Source organism: Phyllostomus hastatus, unplaced genomic scaffold (assembly GCF_019186645.2).
Source record: "Phyllostomus hastatus isolate PE091 unplaced genomic scaffold, TTU_PhHast_1.1 phas_contig_40, whole genome shotgun sequence".
NCBI classification, from domain to species: domain Eukaryota; kingdom Metazoa; phylum Chordata; class Mammalia; order Chiroptera; family Phyllostomidae; genus Phyllostomus; species Phyllostomus hastatus.
The window spans coordinates 3,046,285-3,063,185 of record NW_025333872.1 but is presented as its reverse complement, the minus strand read 5'-3'; the positions used below and the strand labels follow the sequence as shown (position 1 = coordinate 3,063,185).

The 16,901-nt window shown below is 36.9% G+C and overlaps 1 protein-coding gene across 1 annotated transcript in view; it reads right to left on the bottom strand.

The window, feature by feature from the left end:
• Window positions 1–16,901, bottom strand: part of DNAH8 (dynein axonemal heavy chain 8) — a 302,537-nt gene that overhangs the window by 170,604 nt on the left and 115,032 nt on the right. Inside the window, exons 40-45 of the mRNA XM_045843254.1 lie at window positions 14,274–14,498; window positions 7,201–7,373; window positions 5,886–6,064; window positions 2,960–3,147; window positions 718–804; window positions 528–635 (exon numbers count right to left, since the gene is read on the bottom strand). Coding sequence (XP_045699210.1) covers window positions 528–635; window positions 718–804; window positions 2,960–3,147; window positions 5,886–6,064; window positions 7,201–7,373; window positions 14,274–14,498 — 960 coding nt within the window. The remainder of the gene's footprint in view (window positions 1–527; window positions 636–717; window positions 805–2,959; window positions 3,148–5,885; window positions 6,065–7,200; window positions 7,374–14,273; window positions 14,499–16,901) is intronic.

The following is a 16,901-nucleotide window of genomic DNA, read 5'->3' as shown; positions in this document are numbered from 1 at the left end:
GATGGAGACAGGATTAGTGGCTGCAGGGGGTTAGGGGTCTGGGAGAGAGGTGGCTGTAGCAGTGAAAGCGGTAGCATGAGGGAACCCTGTAGTGATAAAACAGGTCTGTATGTTGACTGTGGTGGTGGTTACATGAATCTACACATGTGATGTAATTGTACACACACATACACACACTGAGTGCTGGTACAATTAGTGAAACCTTAACAAACTCTGGATTGTATCAATGTCCATTCTCTGGTTTTGTTACTATACTATAGTTATAAGATTTCAACTTGGAAGGAGATAGGATAATGAATACATGGGCCCTCCCAATACATTTCTTTGCAACTTCTGGTGAATTTATAATTATTCAAAAATAAACAGGTCTTTAAAATGCATAACCAACAGGGCAAAGCAATTATAAATATACTTTAAAAAAGAGTCAATGAGATTTTCTTAAGCTTGCTGATTAGCATTTATCAAGGTAAAATTGCTCAGTAAAATATCAAGTTTTATATATAGGGGAAAAATAAATGTACAGCTACCTGCTTAGTAAGTTGCTCCTCACAGAGTTTGTAAAGAACATAAAACTTTTGAGCCAAGATAACATTTTCAAGAAAACCACAGCTTGCAAGTTTAACTCGCATAATGATCTGAAAAATTAATATAGTAAGATTTTCAACAACTTGTATGAAAAACAAAAACATAAATCACATTTTTAAACCCAATGCATACCTGTCTATCCGGAACCATCATAGCAACTGTTCTAAACTGAATTTTTAAATTTTCTGGTAGTTCCTGGCGCCCTGCATATCCAGGGTTCTAAAAGTTAAAAGTATTTAATTTTTAATTGATGTCACATCACTCTCTTACATATTTCCATTTTCATTATACTAAACAAGACACACACACTACTTTGTGTAGCAAAAATTAAGCATCTGTTTATCTATTGGTTAAGAAAATAGGAATAAAAAATGAATAAATACCTAGATAATTATGATTCAAAATATGTTATGAAAAGAAGAAGAAAATTCAGGATTTCATACTGATATACTTTGGTAATTTTTATTTCCTCTCTTCAATTATTCTTTTCAGTCAAAATTATAGAGTTCTTTGGCTGACAAAGTACCATTTTAAAAACCCATGGTGGTGAAAGGTAATAAAAACAGGTATGATAAGAAAAATACTGAGAAGGACAAATGTAGAGCTAGAAAGGAAGTTAAGTCCTCACAAGTAGCTATAGGTTGAGGACAGGTCAAACCCAAAAGTCCCAAGGGTAAGGTTAGGGGTTCAAATGCAAACAAGGCAAAGAGAGGTCAGTTACTTTCAGGAATTACACTAGACACCCACAAGCCCTGACAATTTATTGGGTACAGTCAATGGGCAAGATACCTTACTCTATACTGGGAATACAGGGATTGCTGGTTGCCTATCAGTACTCCTCCTTTTCTCCTTCCTTAGTCACAATATCCCAGCTGCAAGCTGGGAGCATCACTACCCAGATTAAAAGTTACATTTCCCATCACTACCCAGATTAAAAGTTACAGTTCCCATGTGACACTGTGAGATGTAAAGAGACACATTGTATGAAATAACTTCAACAAAACAGTGATGCTTCTATAGTATTTTCATCATAAGGTGACCTAGAGGTTAGAAACCACGATGGAGTAGAAACACAGAAGAATCTTAAGAGAATAAATCCTTATGTATTAAGCCACTATTTTTCATGTCTCAATTATTCACAGCCTAACCTAGTATCTGATTGATGTTTCCAATATTATCCTTACTCCAGGGAGAACGTTAAACTTCTTTTAAGAAGCTTATGCTGTGCCACAGTTATTACAAGTATCTCCATCCCATTTTCTAAGTTATAACTGATCACTTCAGGACCATTATTTACCCCCAGCTGCTTTTCAGACATCTGCTTACAATATAACTTATCAGAAACTTTCCTTATTTTGCTTCCTATGGTTTATCCAATAGAACAGTTAAAACACAGAGTACTTTGTGTTATCTTGCAACTTAGAGATTTAACTAAATAGAAAACATATAAAAACACTAAGTAAAACTGGTTCAATGTGAACTTCACTTCTCTAATTCATGGAGACCTCTGCTTGTTCTTGTCTTTGGTTTTCTAATTGTACAACCTTGAATCCCAAAGCTCTGCCCTCAAACCTCAAACACATGGTAAATGAATTTGCTGCGGTTCTTTCCTGTAGGACCTTACTGAATTATTTGGGAAGTTTTAAATCATACTCATCACCCTTTCCTAAGTTTCAGAGAAAACCAAATGTAGAGGGTAAGTAGCCAGGTGTTGATGTTAGACAATATCATTTTTTTTTTAACTGGCTGTGTGACTTGAGCAAGTTTTTTAATCTCTCTGTGCTTCATGTACCCCAGTTATAGAATAGCTACCATGCAAAATAAAGTCCTGACTACACTCCCCTGCCCCTTTGAAGTTAGGTGTGGCATGTAAATTGCTTTAACCTATGGTTCTGACTTGAGTCACGTCTTGACAGAAACTCTAAGAGCCAGAGCATAATTGTTCATGCTCTTTCATGTTCTCTTTTTCCTTTGCTACAGAAACCAGCAAAGATTGAGAGAGTACCAGAGGAATGCCGTGTACAGTGGACCCTGCCCTCTCCACCAACCCCATCGACAGGGAGAAACAAATCTTTGACATATTAAGCCACTAAGATTTGGCTGTTGTTACTATAGCTATTCTGTCAGATACAATACAGAAAACATATAGCCCATCACCTTACACATAGTAAGTGTTCAATAAATAGTAGCTATTATTATAATTAACATATCACTATTTTGTTTTCTGTCTAGGGTATTTTTAATACTCAAAAAAATCATATGATTTAAAAGAGTAGCTCTTGATCCCTAGATTATCAGTCATTACCCACTAATAGATACTTTCTTATACTTAAGTCTAAATCAACTAAATTGCATTTAAAACCTATGTTCTCACCATTGTCAAGAAGATTCCAAATTCTGGATTTAAATCAACACAATCACCATCAGAAAAAATAAACTGTTTTTTTCTTTCTTTTCTTGCTGTCAAAACAATATAAATTTGTTGGGCTGCCACTGATAAGACAGGCAATTCAATTCTGTTAAACTCATCAAAACAGCCCCAAGAACCTGACTGTGCAAGACCTGGTATGAAAAACAGTTAATTTGAAAAGTTTTACTTCTTAACAGCAACCATTTCTCCAAAATGCTCTCAAACAATTACACACTGAAATACAATTTATATAAAATTTCAGATCTGGCTATTTAGAAAGACATATTCAATTCCAGTGATATAAAGAGATTTCATTATGTGTACACCATCACCGAGACATTGAACATAGCACACTATGACATGTCACTGACATGGTTTAGTCAGACTTTTCCATTTTTGCCAGTTTGGCCAGGGTGAGACCAGCATCTCACTATTGTTTTCTGCTTCTTAATAATTTGAAGAAAATATACCAGGACATAGGAGATCTGAGAATACACAAGTGTGCTTTCTCTGCCAAACAAGTTACACTCCCACCAGCAGTGGATGATTATTTCTGTTGCTCTATATCTTCTACCAAGCTGGGAAAAAAAGTCATACTTATATTGTTGTTAATCTGGTGTGTACAAAATGGAATCTCTTTGTAATGTACAATTCTTTGATTAAGGGTCATTTGGCTTTCTTCATTTGTGCAATAACTGTCTAAGACTTTTTCTCATTTTTCTATTGGGCTATCTCTTTCTCATTGATTCACAGGCTTTACTCATATATTTGGGATAGTAATCCTTCATAGGTAAAATACATTGCTAATGCTGTTTCCAAATTTCTGGCATGATGTTTCTCTCTTTTTGGTATCCACTGATAAACAGATGTTTTTAACTTAAAGAGTAGGCAAAGTACCAATTTGTGTATTAAAAATCCCTTTTACTCTGAAAACAAAGATATTTTTATTACCTCCCAAAACCCCTTACAGTTTTGCCTACCACATTTAGACATTTAATTCCCAGAACTAAGTTTTATATATGATTTAAGCATCCAATTTTTTATATATGTAGGGATCCCACTTCCCTTTTTAAATATTAATCAACTGTTGTCCCAGAACAATTTATTGTAAAGTCTGGCTCTTCATCACTGATTTACAGTAATACCTTTGCCATCTGTCAAGTGTCCTTGGCTTATTTTTGCATTCTCTATTATATTCCACTGGTCTATTCATCAATCCCTGCACCAATACTACACTCTCTAAATTACATTATAAATGGTATCTTTCTGAATTCATTTACTGGTTTTTAAGATTTATCAAGACAAAGTTTATTTTGTATTGATTTTATATTCTAGGAAACTTGCTAAATTCTATTTTTCTATAGATTTTGTTGAATTTTTTAAGTGTACTATATCACTTGTAAAGAATAAAATTTTTTCTTCCTTTCTTTCCAATCTTTGTATTTTTGTTATTGTTTTTTACTGCATAGGGTAGGATCTGAAGTACAGGGGTGACTAGAAGAAATAATAATGGGAATGCCTATCTTACACCTCATTTCAAAAAGAATGCTTTCCAATTTTCAAGTATGATGTCTGCTTTGGATATCCTTTATCGAATGAGCCATATGGATGAATATTTGGGGAAGTAATTTAAGGAAAGTAAGAGTAAGGTATCTGAGGAGGGAATGTGCTTTGAACATTTATAAACATCAGAAAGGTCAATACGGCTGTAGTAGAGAGAATGAGGGGAGCAGGGAGTATTAGGAAATGGAATCAGGCCAGAACATTACAATGGGGAGCGGGGCAGGTGTGATTGTGTAAGACAATACAGGCCCATTGTAGAGATTTTGGCTTTTACTCTGAGTGAAGCCACTAGGGCAGCTTTCAGCAGGATAGCATCACAATCTGACTGACATGCAGAAGTATTGTTGCTGTGCTGTTTTGAGGCTAGAATGGAGAAGAGAAAGGTAAGCACAGGGAGGCCAATTAGGCAGCTTTTTGGAATAGTGCAGGCGAGAGATGACAATTGGCTTGAACCAGTGTGACTGCAGCGGGGATCAGAGGTGATCAGATTTGGGGTGTATTTTGAGGGTAATAGAGTTTGTTGACAGTGTAAATGTGAGTATGAGAGAAAAACAAAGACTTTTTTGTCTGAGCATCTGGAAGAATGAAGTTGCTACTTAGTGTGATGGGGAAGGCTGAGGATGGATTAGATACGGGGAGAGATCACAGGTTTAGACCTATTATTAGACATTTCAGTGGAGATGTCAAGTAATAGATATTAGTTATATGTATGAATCTGAAATTTCAAGAAGTCGAGGCTAGAGATATATATTTGATCACAGATAGTATTTAAAGTAGGGGTTTGTGTGAGATCACCAAGAGAATGCATGTAGATAGCAAAGAGAGGACCACTAAGCACTGAGTTCTAAGACTGAAGTACTCTCTAATCTTTTTTTCTTTACTCATCTGAAACCATCTCCTACCTATCTTTCAAGATTTTCTCAGAATATCCCCTCTGCTGATGGTTCTTCCTCTTCTTCTCCAGTGTTTCTATGCTTTAAAGAAAATTAGTCATTTCAGTGGAATTTAATGCTGGAAGGGAAGTCACATGTGTCATTGGCTTATTATCTTCATTTTATCCCCTCCACCATTGTTTCCACCACTGGTAATAAATTGACTCCATTTTCATAATCCAATACACATTCAACTCATGGACTACAATGCCAGTAATATTATTGAACCAATGAAACTGATGATATCCAGCCATTTTTGACCTAGAAAAATGGCAATATCATATGCATCAACCAATACTGAGTTTGTTATGTGGGAAAATACCACTTTAGATTTATATCAGAAAATAAGCACAAAAATAAATTCACCAAAAATAATTTAATTGTTTGACACTTGCCTTTAAAAATCCTTCCTAGCCCTCTGAAATCCATTTGATCTGAGCAGTTAAACACGACCACATACTTTCCCAAACATCTTCCCATGTCTTTTGTAGTTTCTGTTTTTCCAGTGCCCGCAGGTCCTGCTGGAGCACCTCCCATGTTCATTCCCAAAGCCTGTGCTAAAGTTATATAACATCTGCAAATGTCAATCGGATAGGGCATTGTGAGTATGGGGTAACACATTCCAGTAAAGCACAAGCAAAAGTCCATTGTGATTGGAATGGGCCTGTTTTCTTTAGAATTTAAGCTGCTCACATATAAGACAGGCAACCAAACAAGACTGGAATACCTGACATTCATTAGTAGTAGTGAAGTGAGTGACTGCAAAAATTTCTTGGGACAAACTTCCAAACTCCACAACAAGCTGGTACAAGCCAACTCTAACACACCATTGAAAATTGTTTTACTATGAAATGTTTCATTTATTCAGATAAGTTAAAGAATAATCTAATAAATCTTGTATCTATGATCTGGCTTCGGTGACATTTGTTTCAGAACTAAATAAAACTTAGTGAAGCTTCATGACACATGAAGCTTTATGTATAAACATCAGTGGAAGGGAAAATATGTTGACAAATTTATGTGGCAGTGGCACTGGGTAGAGAAAGGGAGCTGGATGAATCCAGAGGAGGCTGAAGGCTGAAGAGGAAGCTGAAGACGAAATTTAAATGTTGTAATTTTACCTGGAGGCAGCCCTATGTAAAGTAATGGCAGAATTAATTGTTCTAGGATCCAATTTAAGTCAATTCTACAAACATTTATTGTCTTCTGTGCCCAACATATTGAACTGCTGCAGACATACAAAGATGAAAAAGACTCAGTTCTAGTCTAGTGTCATATACTAGAAAAAACTATGAGGGGATCTGCCATTACCTGACTGGCAGTTCAGACCTGGCCAAGAAACTGCACTTTAAATATCAATTTCCACATGAAAAACCAGGAGACTAAATTAGACAATCCTTCTTTGTGACTCTAATGACTTCCTTTATGATCCAGAGATACTTTTCCATCTTGCAATCTAAAGTTTATTATTAAATTACTCATAGTCAACATTCAGGCTTGCTTTTATTCTTTTATCTTTTTCTACTTTATTAAAATTTAATGTACATTACTTGTAATGTACATGTATTCCACTGTTAGACTGACTTTGATGAACTACCATAGACCTAACACAGCAGCAAGAAGATTCTGTTAATATTTCAAATGCAATTTTAAAATAATTTTAAGCACATTACTTAATTATAAAATGGAATAACAAAAACTATTTCCTACCTATCTGTTAATGGAGTGATAACAAGTCGATCGGTGCATCCCAGAAATTCATTTTGGTAAATAAAATCAACATTTGTAATAGACACTATAGTTTGATCCAAATCTTCTTTAAAATAAAATCTACTCTGTTTTAGCCACTCAAAATCAGTTACTGATTTGATATGCATTTTTACCTTAAAACATAAAATAAAAAGAGATTGCATATTAAATTACAATAGCATAAAACATAAGTATAGGGCAGTTGTTACTCATTCATGAATGATTCTCATTCATTTAAAATATATTTATTGAGTCCCTCCTTGGACCTGACACTATGCTGGGTAAAGAGAGAAAACCATAGTTCCTGTATTCTGGGGTCTACAGAAAATGACAAAAAATAGATAAATAAGTAATTGTGATAAAGTAAGAAAGAAATTCAGGGTTTATGAAAATATACCGCAAAAGGACCTAACCTAGCGTAGGGTGTCTGAGAAGGATACTCAGAAAAAGGAAAGAAAGAAAAGAAAAGAATAGAAAAGAAAAGAAAAAAAAGAAAAGGAGGAAAGAAGGAAAAAGAAAGAAAAAAGAAACATCAAAATTAACACCTGGATAAATAGTAAGAATTAGCCAGGGAAATAAAACAAAAGGGGTGGGTGATGGAGGGGTGGGAGGGCAAAATATCTCAGGCAAAGGCAGAGAAGATCTGGTTGGCATGTTCAAGAAACTGAGTGAAGTTTATTACAGCTGAGGGACTCTGGAGAAAGGAATAAGAGCTGAGGCTTCTTGGTGCATGGAAACGGTTTGGGCATTGTTCTCACATCAATGGGAAGCCACTGAATGGATTAAGCAGAGAGATGTTTACATATGCACATATGCCTTCCTACACCAGCACTGTGGCCAAGCCAATCAACCTGCCTTGGCACCACTGTATACCTATGGGACAATCAATACCAGGCTCCCTCTGCAATGGATGCAAGAAACAGAAACAAGGCAAGCATGTTTAGGAACAACATCCTACCACAATCACACTCTGGGATATTTCGTGACTCCACTGGCAAACTTGGAAAAACCTAGTTTTTCTAGCCCTGCCCATTCAGGGGAATCAACATAGGAAAATGGCAAATGGTCCCCTTCACTGCTCTTAAACCCAGTGGCTCACTTCCAGGTCATTCAACTAACACTAAAAAATGGACCACTGACAAATATACAATGTTCTGATCTCCATCTAATCAAGTCTCCATGCTATGTGCAAACTTGCCTTTTGTTGTATTGTTTCATTGTTAATGACCTTGCCTTCCCTCCAGTTAAGAATTCTTGCTTCCCTCCTAAAGCACAGTTTGTATTTATCACTTTAAAAGAGCTACTTTTGGGTAACATAACTGGTGCCATTCCCAGGGACTCTGCTCTCTAACATGGGACCTACAGCCATGGAGATGCAGTCAACTAGATACTTTCAACAATCCATTAAGATGGTGAAAGGAGATGAAAGAGGATTAAGAAAGAATAGCTAGGGGAGACTTCCAGTCAAGATGGTGGTGTACTACACAAATACAGTACTTAAATTCTCCCATAACCACATCAAAATTACAACTAAACTAGAGAACAACCATCATTTAGAACCATCTGAAATCTAGTTGAATGGAAGTCCTACAACTAGGGATTTAAAGAAGCCACACAGAGACTGGTAGGAGAGGCAGAAACGCTGAATGGGCTGGTCCCACACTCATACATGGCAGATAAAAACTAGGAGGAGGAATATCTCACCTGAAGAGGTCCCCCCGCCCCCCAAGGAGTGAGGGACCCAGCACCACACACCAGGCCTCCCAGCCTGGCATTCCATTGCCAGGAAGATTAGTCCTCATAGCTTCTGGCTGTAAAAACCAGCAGGGAATATGGCTGAGTAAGACAGAGAACTTCTGGAGTCCTAGGTGTTCCCCTTAAAGGACCCACACACAGACTTAATTGGACTCACTCACTCAGAGCTCCAGCACTGGGGCAGCAGCTTGAAAGGTTTTGGGCACATACGGGGGAGGAACTGAACTGTCTGGCATGAGAGCAATAGCTGAAGGGGTAACTTTCTCCCAGACAAAAGTGCTAGCAGATGTCATTGTTCCTTTTCTGAGACCCAACCCTCCCCCCATAGACCTAGCAGGTGGGCACCATATCTAAGTCTTCATTATCCTGGTTCATAATGTTCTCCCCACCCTCATGATTCCTTGAGAACTCACCCCACTCAACTTATGGACCCACTCAAGCTGTTTCCAGAGGCTTTTCCACACAAATGGTCTCTCTTGCCTCATGCTTCAGACTTTCCTAAAATCTCTCAAATAAGCAATATCTGGCATTTGCAGACCCTGCACCTCTTGCTACCTGGCCCCAGGCCTGGCACTAGTAGCAACAGGCTTTGTTTGAAGCTTGGCCTCTTTGGGCACCTCCAAGACCAGTACAAGTAGCAACTACCTGAAGATAGCTCTGTGGTTGTCCTCGCACATCCCAGGAGGCCCCAGATCCAGTGAACCTGGTGGACTCCTTCAGACCTCCACGAATGACACACTCAGGGGAGGACTTCATGAAGCAAGTCCTGCTCTGTAGGGTCAGCTCCTGCACAGCAGCTCCTCTGCTGCACCCTCCCAGTGATGCAAACTGAAATCAAGGCTCAACTACAATTGGACAGTGCACATAGCCCACACAGGGGGCACCTGGAGCACTAAGCTCAGGAGACTGGGAGGCTATGCTACTGGGCCCTAAATGACACCTACTATACAAGGACACTCTACCAAGTTCAGGAGATGTAGCAGCTCTACCTAACAACAGAGAAACAAATATAAGGAAGCAGCCAAAATGTGGAAACAAAGAAACAGGTCTCAAATGAAAGAATAGGAGAAAAAAAAAAGAACTACTGTATCTTGTCAGGTACAATGTGTACTTTTTGCCCAAAGTTTTGAGGAAAAAATAAGGATGTTCATTATACATGGATATAGTGATTACATACCACAAGTATAATAATCCCATGTATAATGTACACAAAAACATGGGTGCACATTATACATGGAAAAATACAGTAAATAAAATGGAAGCAAGCAAACAACCAGATACAAAGTTCAAAATACTGGTTTTAAGGATGCTCAAGGAACTTAGTGAGAAAAGCACAAATACATGACATAGAAACCATATAAAAAGAACCAATCAGAAATGAAGGATACATTAACTGAAATAAAGAATAATTTACAGGGAATCAATAGGAGAGTAGATGAAGCCAAGAATCAAATCAGTGATAAGAAATACAAGGAAGCAAAAAATACCCCAAACACCCAATCAGAACAGCAAAAAAAAAAATGAGGATAGTGTGAGGAGCTTCTTGGACAACTTCAAGTGTACCAACATTTGCATCATAGGGGAGCTGGAAGGAGAAGAGAGAGAGAAAGAGAGAGAGCGTGTGAGCATGCTATTTGAAAAAAGAATGATGAAAAACCTATTCGAAAAAAAGAATGATGGAAAATTTCCCTAACATGGTGAACGAAGTATACAAGTCCAGGAAGCACAGAATCCCAAACAAGATGATCCCAAAGAGGACCTCACATCATAATTAAACACACATCATAATTAAAATGCCAAAGGTTAAAGACAAAGAGAGAATCTTAAAAGCAAGAGGAAAGCAGTTAAATTACCTAAAAGGGAGCTGCTATAAGATTGTTGTCTGGGGAGTGAAGATAGGAGAAATGGAAAGATGTTAGTGAAAAGGTACAAACTTTCAGTTATAATACGAATAATATCAAACTTTCAGTTGGTACACTTTCAGATTCTCAAGTTCTGGGGATCTGGGGATCTGATGTACAACATGGTGACTGTAGTTAATAATACTATATTGAATACTTAGCATTTGCTAAAAGACCACACACGTACACACAAAATGGTAACTATGTGAGGTGACAGAAGGGTTAACTAGCTTGTAGTAACATTTTACACTGTATACATAGGTCTGTCCAGAAAGTATCCAGCCATATAATATGAAAAACAGGCATTTCTTGAAAAAATTATAAGATACAGAAAACATTGTACATAAAATAATGATGTCTAATTCCCCTTAAAAGTAGGCACCTTGGGACTTCACACAGTTCTCTCAATCACCATCAGCTTCCCCATCACATTTTCCTGAATCTCATCAATTCAGGAAAATCTCTTCCCTTTCAAAAATGATTTTAGTTTTGGGAAAAGCCAGGAGTCACAGGGTGCCAAATCTGCACTGTACAGGGGCTGAGTCACCTAGGTGGTTTGATGTTTTGCAAAAAATTCTTCATGAGATGTGATACATGAGCAGGTGTGTTGTTGTGATGAAGCTGCCAGTCAGCAGTTGCCCATAGCTATGGCCTTCTGAATCATGTAAATACTTTCCATGGAGGAATGTTCAAGCTTAACACAAAATTAGATGCAGATTTGTTGCTCTACTCACTCAGTCATTTTGAATGTGATGGCCACACAGTACACATGCTCACTCAACAACATCTACCACTCCTACTGACTAGTACAGTGAAGTCATCATCATTCACACATGTGCATTCAGTCTATTCTCTTTGGTTGCCAGGTTACATCAGTGTTGCGCAACGTTGTGTTCTGGTTATATTAACAATGGTTGTACTTTTTCTGGACAGATCTCATATATCAAATTATCACGCTGTATTACCTTAAATATATATAATTTTTGTTCATCTATACCTTGCTTAAGCTGGAAGGGGGAAGTTTCACATGAAAGTAAAATATAAATAAAAATGTAAAAATAAGATCACAATAAACATTTTTTTAATACCATAAAAAAGAGTGTTGGCTTATATCTCAAAAGAAACTTTGCAGGCCAGCCCTGACCCATGTGGCTCAGTTTTCTGGGCATTGACCCACAAAGTGAAAGGTTACTGGTTTAATTTCTGGTCAGGGCACATGCCTGGGTCGCAGGTTCTTCCAAGTTTAGGCATGTATGAGAGGCAACTGATCTATGCTTCTCTCTTACATTGATGTTTCTCTCCTCCTCTTTCTTCCTACCTTCCCTTCTCTCTAAAAATAAATAAATAAAACATTTAAAAAAACCCTTAAAAAAACAAAGAGCCTCTGCAGGTCAGAAGGGAATGGCAAGAAATATTCAAAGTGATGAAAACCAAGGACCTAAACCAAGATTATTCTAGCCAGCAAAGCTATCATTTAGAATCAAAGGAAAAATGAAGAACCTCCCAGACAAATAAAGCTAAAGGAGTTCATCACCACCAAACCATTATTATATGAAATTTAAAGGGTCTTCTTTAAGAAGAAAAAAGGAAGAAAGAAAAAAAGACAAAAATATGTACAATACAATGGCATTAAACACATATCTCTCAATAACTGAATAAAAAAACAAAATAAACAAACAAGCAGAACAGAAAGAGACTCATAGGTACAGAGAACATTTTGATAGTTGCCAGATAGGAGGGGGGTTGGGAGGATGGGTATAAAAGACGAAGGGATTAAAACATACAAATTGGTTGCTACAGAATAGTCATGAGGATGTAAAGTACAGCATAAGGAATGTGGTCAGTGATGTCCTGGCAGCTATGTGAGGTGTCAGATGCGTGTGGGATTCATTGGGATGATCACGTGAATTGTTGTATGGTGTCTATTCACCATGTGTATACCTGAAACTAATGCAATATTGTATATCAACTGTTATTGAAAAATAAAAAATGATAAAGAAAAACAGTTAATATTTATTGAGTTCTTACTGTATAACAGACTATTCTAAGCATTATACATGAAAAAATAAAATGCAATATGCTGGCCAAGAAATCTCATTTAGTTGGGATGCAAACTGACCATGAGTTCAATAGTGATTAAGACAAAAAGAAAACAGTTTCATGCCTTAATTGTGTATAGATTTTTTAAATCCATTTTGTATGGAAAGTAATGCCTTGCTCAGCCCTTAAATTTAAAAGCATTTTCTTCCATGGGACTTCAGTTTTAAGAGTCAGTGAAGATTCACAGATATCACCCTCGATAGCATACTGTTAGCAGATACAGTACTGGATTCCATAAGAGTTTCTTGAGGTGGGCTTCAGTGAAAGCTACAGTATAAGGCAATTCAGTGAAAGCAAATCTATAGAAGGCCAAAGAAATAAGGCCTAATGTGCTTGATGATTAGCTTGCTCCAGAGATAAATACTAGAGCCATGTTTTTGCTCTGGGAATCTTGTTGAAAAGCAGATTCTGACTCAGTACATTGTGGAGGGAGTAGTGGGGGAAAATGCTAGAGATTCTGCTTTTCTAACAAGCTCTCAGGAAATGCCAAAGTAACTGGTCAGAATACAATACTTTGAGAAGCGAGGATCTAGATTCCAAGGGAATAGACTGCATGTCCTTCAATCTTCAATAAAATAACTTATCTGATCAGAGCTTTTGATAGAAGTTTGAAACAGACTGTGTGTGATCATGTTTTCTAAAAAAGGGTCCTAAGTTGCATGAATTATGTGTCTTTAATAAAAAAAAGAGATGCCTTTAAGATGAATAAAATATAAAATAAAACAATGTTAAAGACAAAGGTAGTCAAATGTTGGTATATCAAAACCTCCTGGTGCCCCTCAAGGCCATTGGTTACTGAGGGTTCTATTTACAAAGATAATTCAAATCTACTCCTCTCAATCCCATCCTACAAAACCTTGTCCAAATCAAGCCTATGATGCCCTGTTGGACACCATCAGTTAAGACAAATATCCATGAGAGTTCTCTGAAGCCTGAGTCTATTTGATCTAGACTTCCTTCCGAATCAGCCCATCATAACTCATGACCAATCTCACCTAAATTATATCACATCCCTGTTATTTGGTTTAATCAAACAATTAGTTCACATCACATCAGTTGACGTTAGACTTTCAGAATGGCAAATGTGAATATACATACATAATTATGTAAACCACCAAATATAGATATTTGCAGATGTGCTTTATATGTAGACAGTTGTGAAAAAGGACCATGTAGAAGTTAGGGGATATGTATAACACTTAATTTCCCATGACTAGCAGCACTAAATTATTAACTAGTATACTACATTACTTTACATTAAAAAAAAAGATACTTTACCAAGTCATCAAAAATATCTCTCTGATGCACATGAATAGTAATTAGAGTTTCAAATTTCACTCTTTCAAACTTGCTTAGGTCATGTGTTGTCTGACTAATCAGAAGATTTAGAATATCCAAAAATTTCTGGTTGGTCACTTGCATAATTTTCCTGTCATCTTTTGCATTATTTAAAGCCTCTTCTGAATCATGTGTCCACAGCATCTGAAGTCCCAGAAGGCCAACCTACAAATCCAGCAGACAAATAAGCCAAACATTTAAAATACAACCTATAATAAAATTTGGTGGTCACTTACTCACATGACAGTGAACAGGGTTTCACTCCTTTTAAACTAAAAAAGGGACATGCATTTCTCCACTCCTAAAAATAGCTTTCTAAATGTCTCTTTGAAACTTTTTTTTAAAAGATTTTATTTATTTACTTTTAGAGAGGGAAGGGGGAGAGAGAGAGAGAGAAACATCAATGCATGGTTGCTGGGGGCCATGGCCTGCAACCCAGGCATGTACCCTGACTGGGAATCGAACCTGCAATGCCTGGTTCACAGCCCATGCTCAATCCACTGAGCTATGCCAGCCAGGGCTCTTTGCAACTTTTTAAAAAGATACTCTGCCTATCTCCTTTCTTGACTTCCACTCTCTCTAATATCCATATCTTTATCTACATCAACTTTTCTGTCTACATATTATCTGATGAGAGAGAGAGAGAAAGTGAAAAGGGAGAAGCATGTCCTTTGTCTCCTGGTGAAGGCAAAAAGGAAACTGTGAGTGAATATCCCCTTACCTGCAATTTCTACCCCAGGTAAGGGAGTAAAAGTGATCAGAATATCCCCCACTATCACCTCTTCCATGTGGCACTTGTCCCCTTGGGAGCATTTGTTCATCCTCAGAGTTAAGGGACAGATACAAAATCAGTGGGACCAAAAAGGAACCCCACATGTGGCAAAAAAGTGGGAGCAGTGTGAGTGGCATGGCGTTCGATGTGGGTAAAGTAGAAATAAAACCCCTTCCCAATCCCTGCCTCCTCAGGAACTTCGATGCTTTTCCCTACTAGAACAGTGGCCAATTCTGGGTCTGTAGGTGAAGCTAAATGAAAGCACCTGGCTAAGGTGAGCAACAGAATGTGGAGGAAATGGCCAGTGTCAGGCAGATCCCAACAGCAAGAAGATTCTGACCCTGATGGCAGCGGAAGACAGCATTTACGATAGGAAAAACAAAGAGAAACAACAGAAACATCAGTGTAAGGCTGTCTGATTTAAAGACAAACAGACCACAAACCCTGAAAAATCACTGCATAGACTACTATGCAGTGATTCTATATTCTAAAAATGACTACCATATCTTAAAAATGACTATCCTGAGTCATCATGAAAAGTCTAAATTATGTTTCTTACTTAATTTAAGAAGGCAGAGGACTTAATGACAAAAACTGGAAGTGTCTCATTAAAATAAAAAACAAAGCAAGAATGCTCATTCTTTTCAATATTACTTGATGCCTGTAATAGGCACATTAAAAAATACTGAAAGGGAATATACTAAATATTTATAGTCATCATTTCCAAGTGATAAAAATATGGAAAATTTTTATATTCACTGTCATATTTTTCCAAAAGTTTGCATTGCATTTATAATCTTAGAAATGTGTTTTAGAAGAAAGCAGAAATTTGAAACAAACTTAAATAAAACCTTAAATTTACATTGTAGTCTAGTCAACAAGTTTCAGTTCTTTGAGAAAGTTGCTCTAAAGAGTAATGTATACAGTGAATCAATATATATTGAATATATACTCAATACTCTAAAACAATTTTTCCAAGGAACTGAAATTTTCCCACTTCAATATTAAGATTTTTATTTAAAATTTCACTTATTTGTGTGTATATACATATGTATGAACACTAAAAATAAAGCTAATTAACTTTCCTGTTATCTCCTGTTCAACCTGACAATTGCTTTGACCTTCCTCTTCAACTGTTCCACCTTTAATGCTAACTCCTCTGTCTAATCTAGACAGAGCCTCTCTTTCAGAATACACAGGATGACCAAGCTCTCCTGGGAGAGGAAAAGTATGTTGATTTAGTCCAAGGAGCTATTTTCTCAGTTTATCAAATAAAGTTTTTTATAAAGACTTATCAGAAAGTTAATGCTGATAAAAATGTTAAAGTTTGCTAAGGATATTATACATTATTTTAAAATCACAATATTAAAGTATACCCTCCAAAAATGTTGATTCTATATCTGTACTTGTGCCATTTGAATAGATAATTTCACATTACTTCAGCTATCTCTGCTCTGTGTCCAGCACTTCAGAATTTGGAGTGCAGGTTGGCAGGGACAGATGGAGAAGAAATATGGTTTGGGCAAAAACTGCCTACATTTTCCTCAGATATCTCTTGTCTTCTACCCCATACTATCTCTGATCCAGATAGTCATAACTTTTCATTTATCCTGGCTGAAAATGTAATGAAACTACTGGAATTTTCTACATCTGATGTTAATAACAGTTGGCACATAGGACTAGAGAGCGGGAACACCTGCTCCAACCTCAGCCTGTGTCAAGGTCTTCTCTCCTTCAAACGTTAGTTACATGAGAAGTCCTCCTTTAACAGATTTGCCAATTTTTAGTCACTTGAA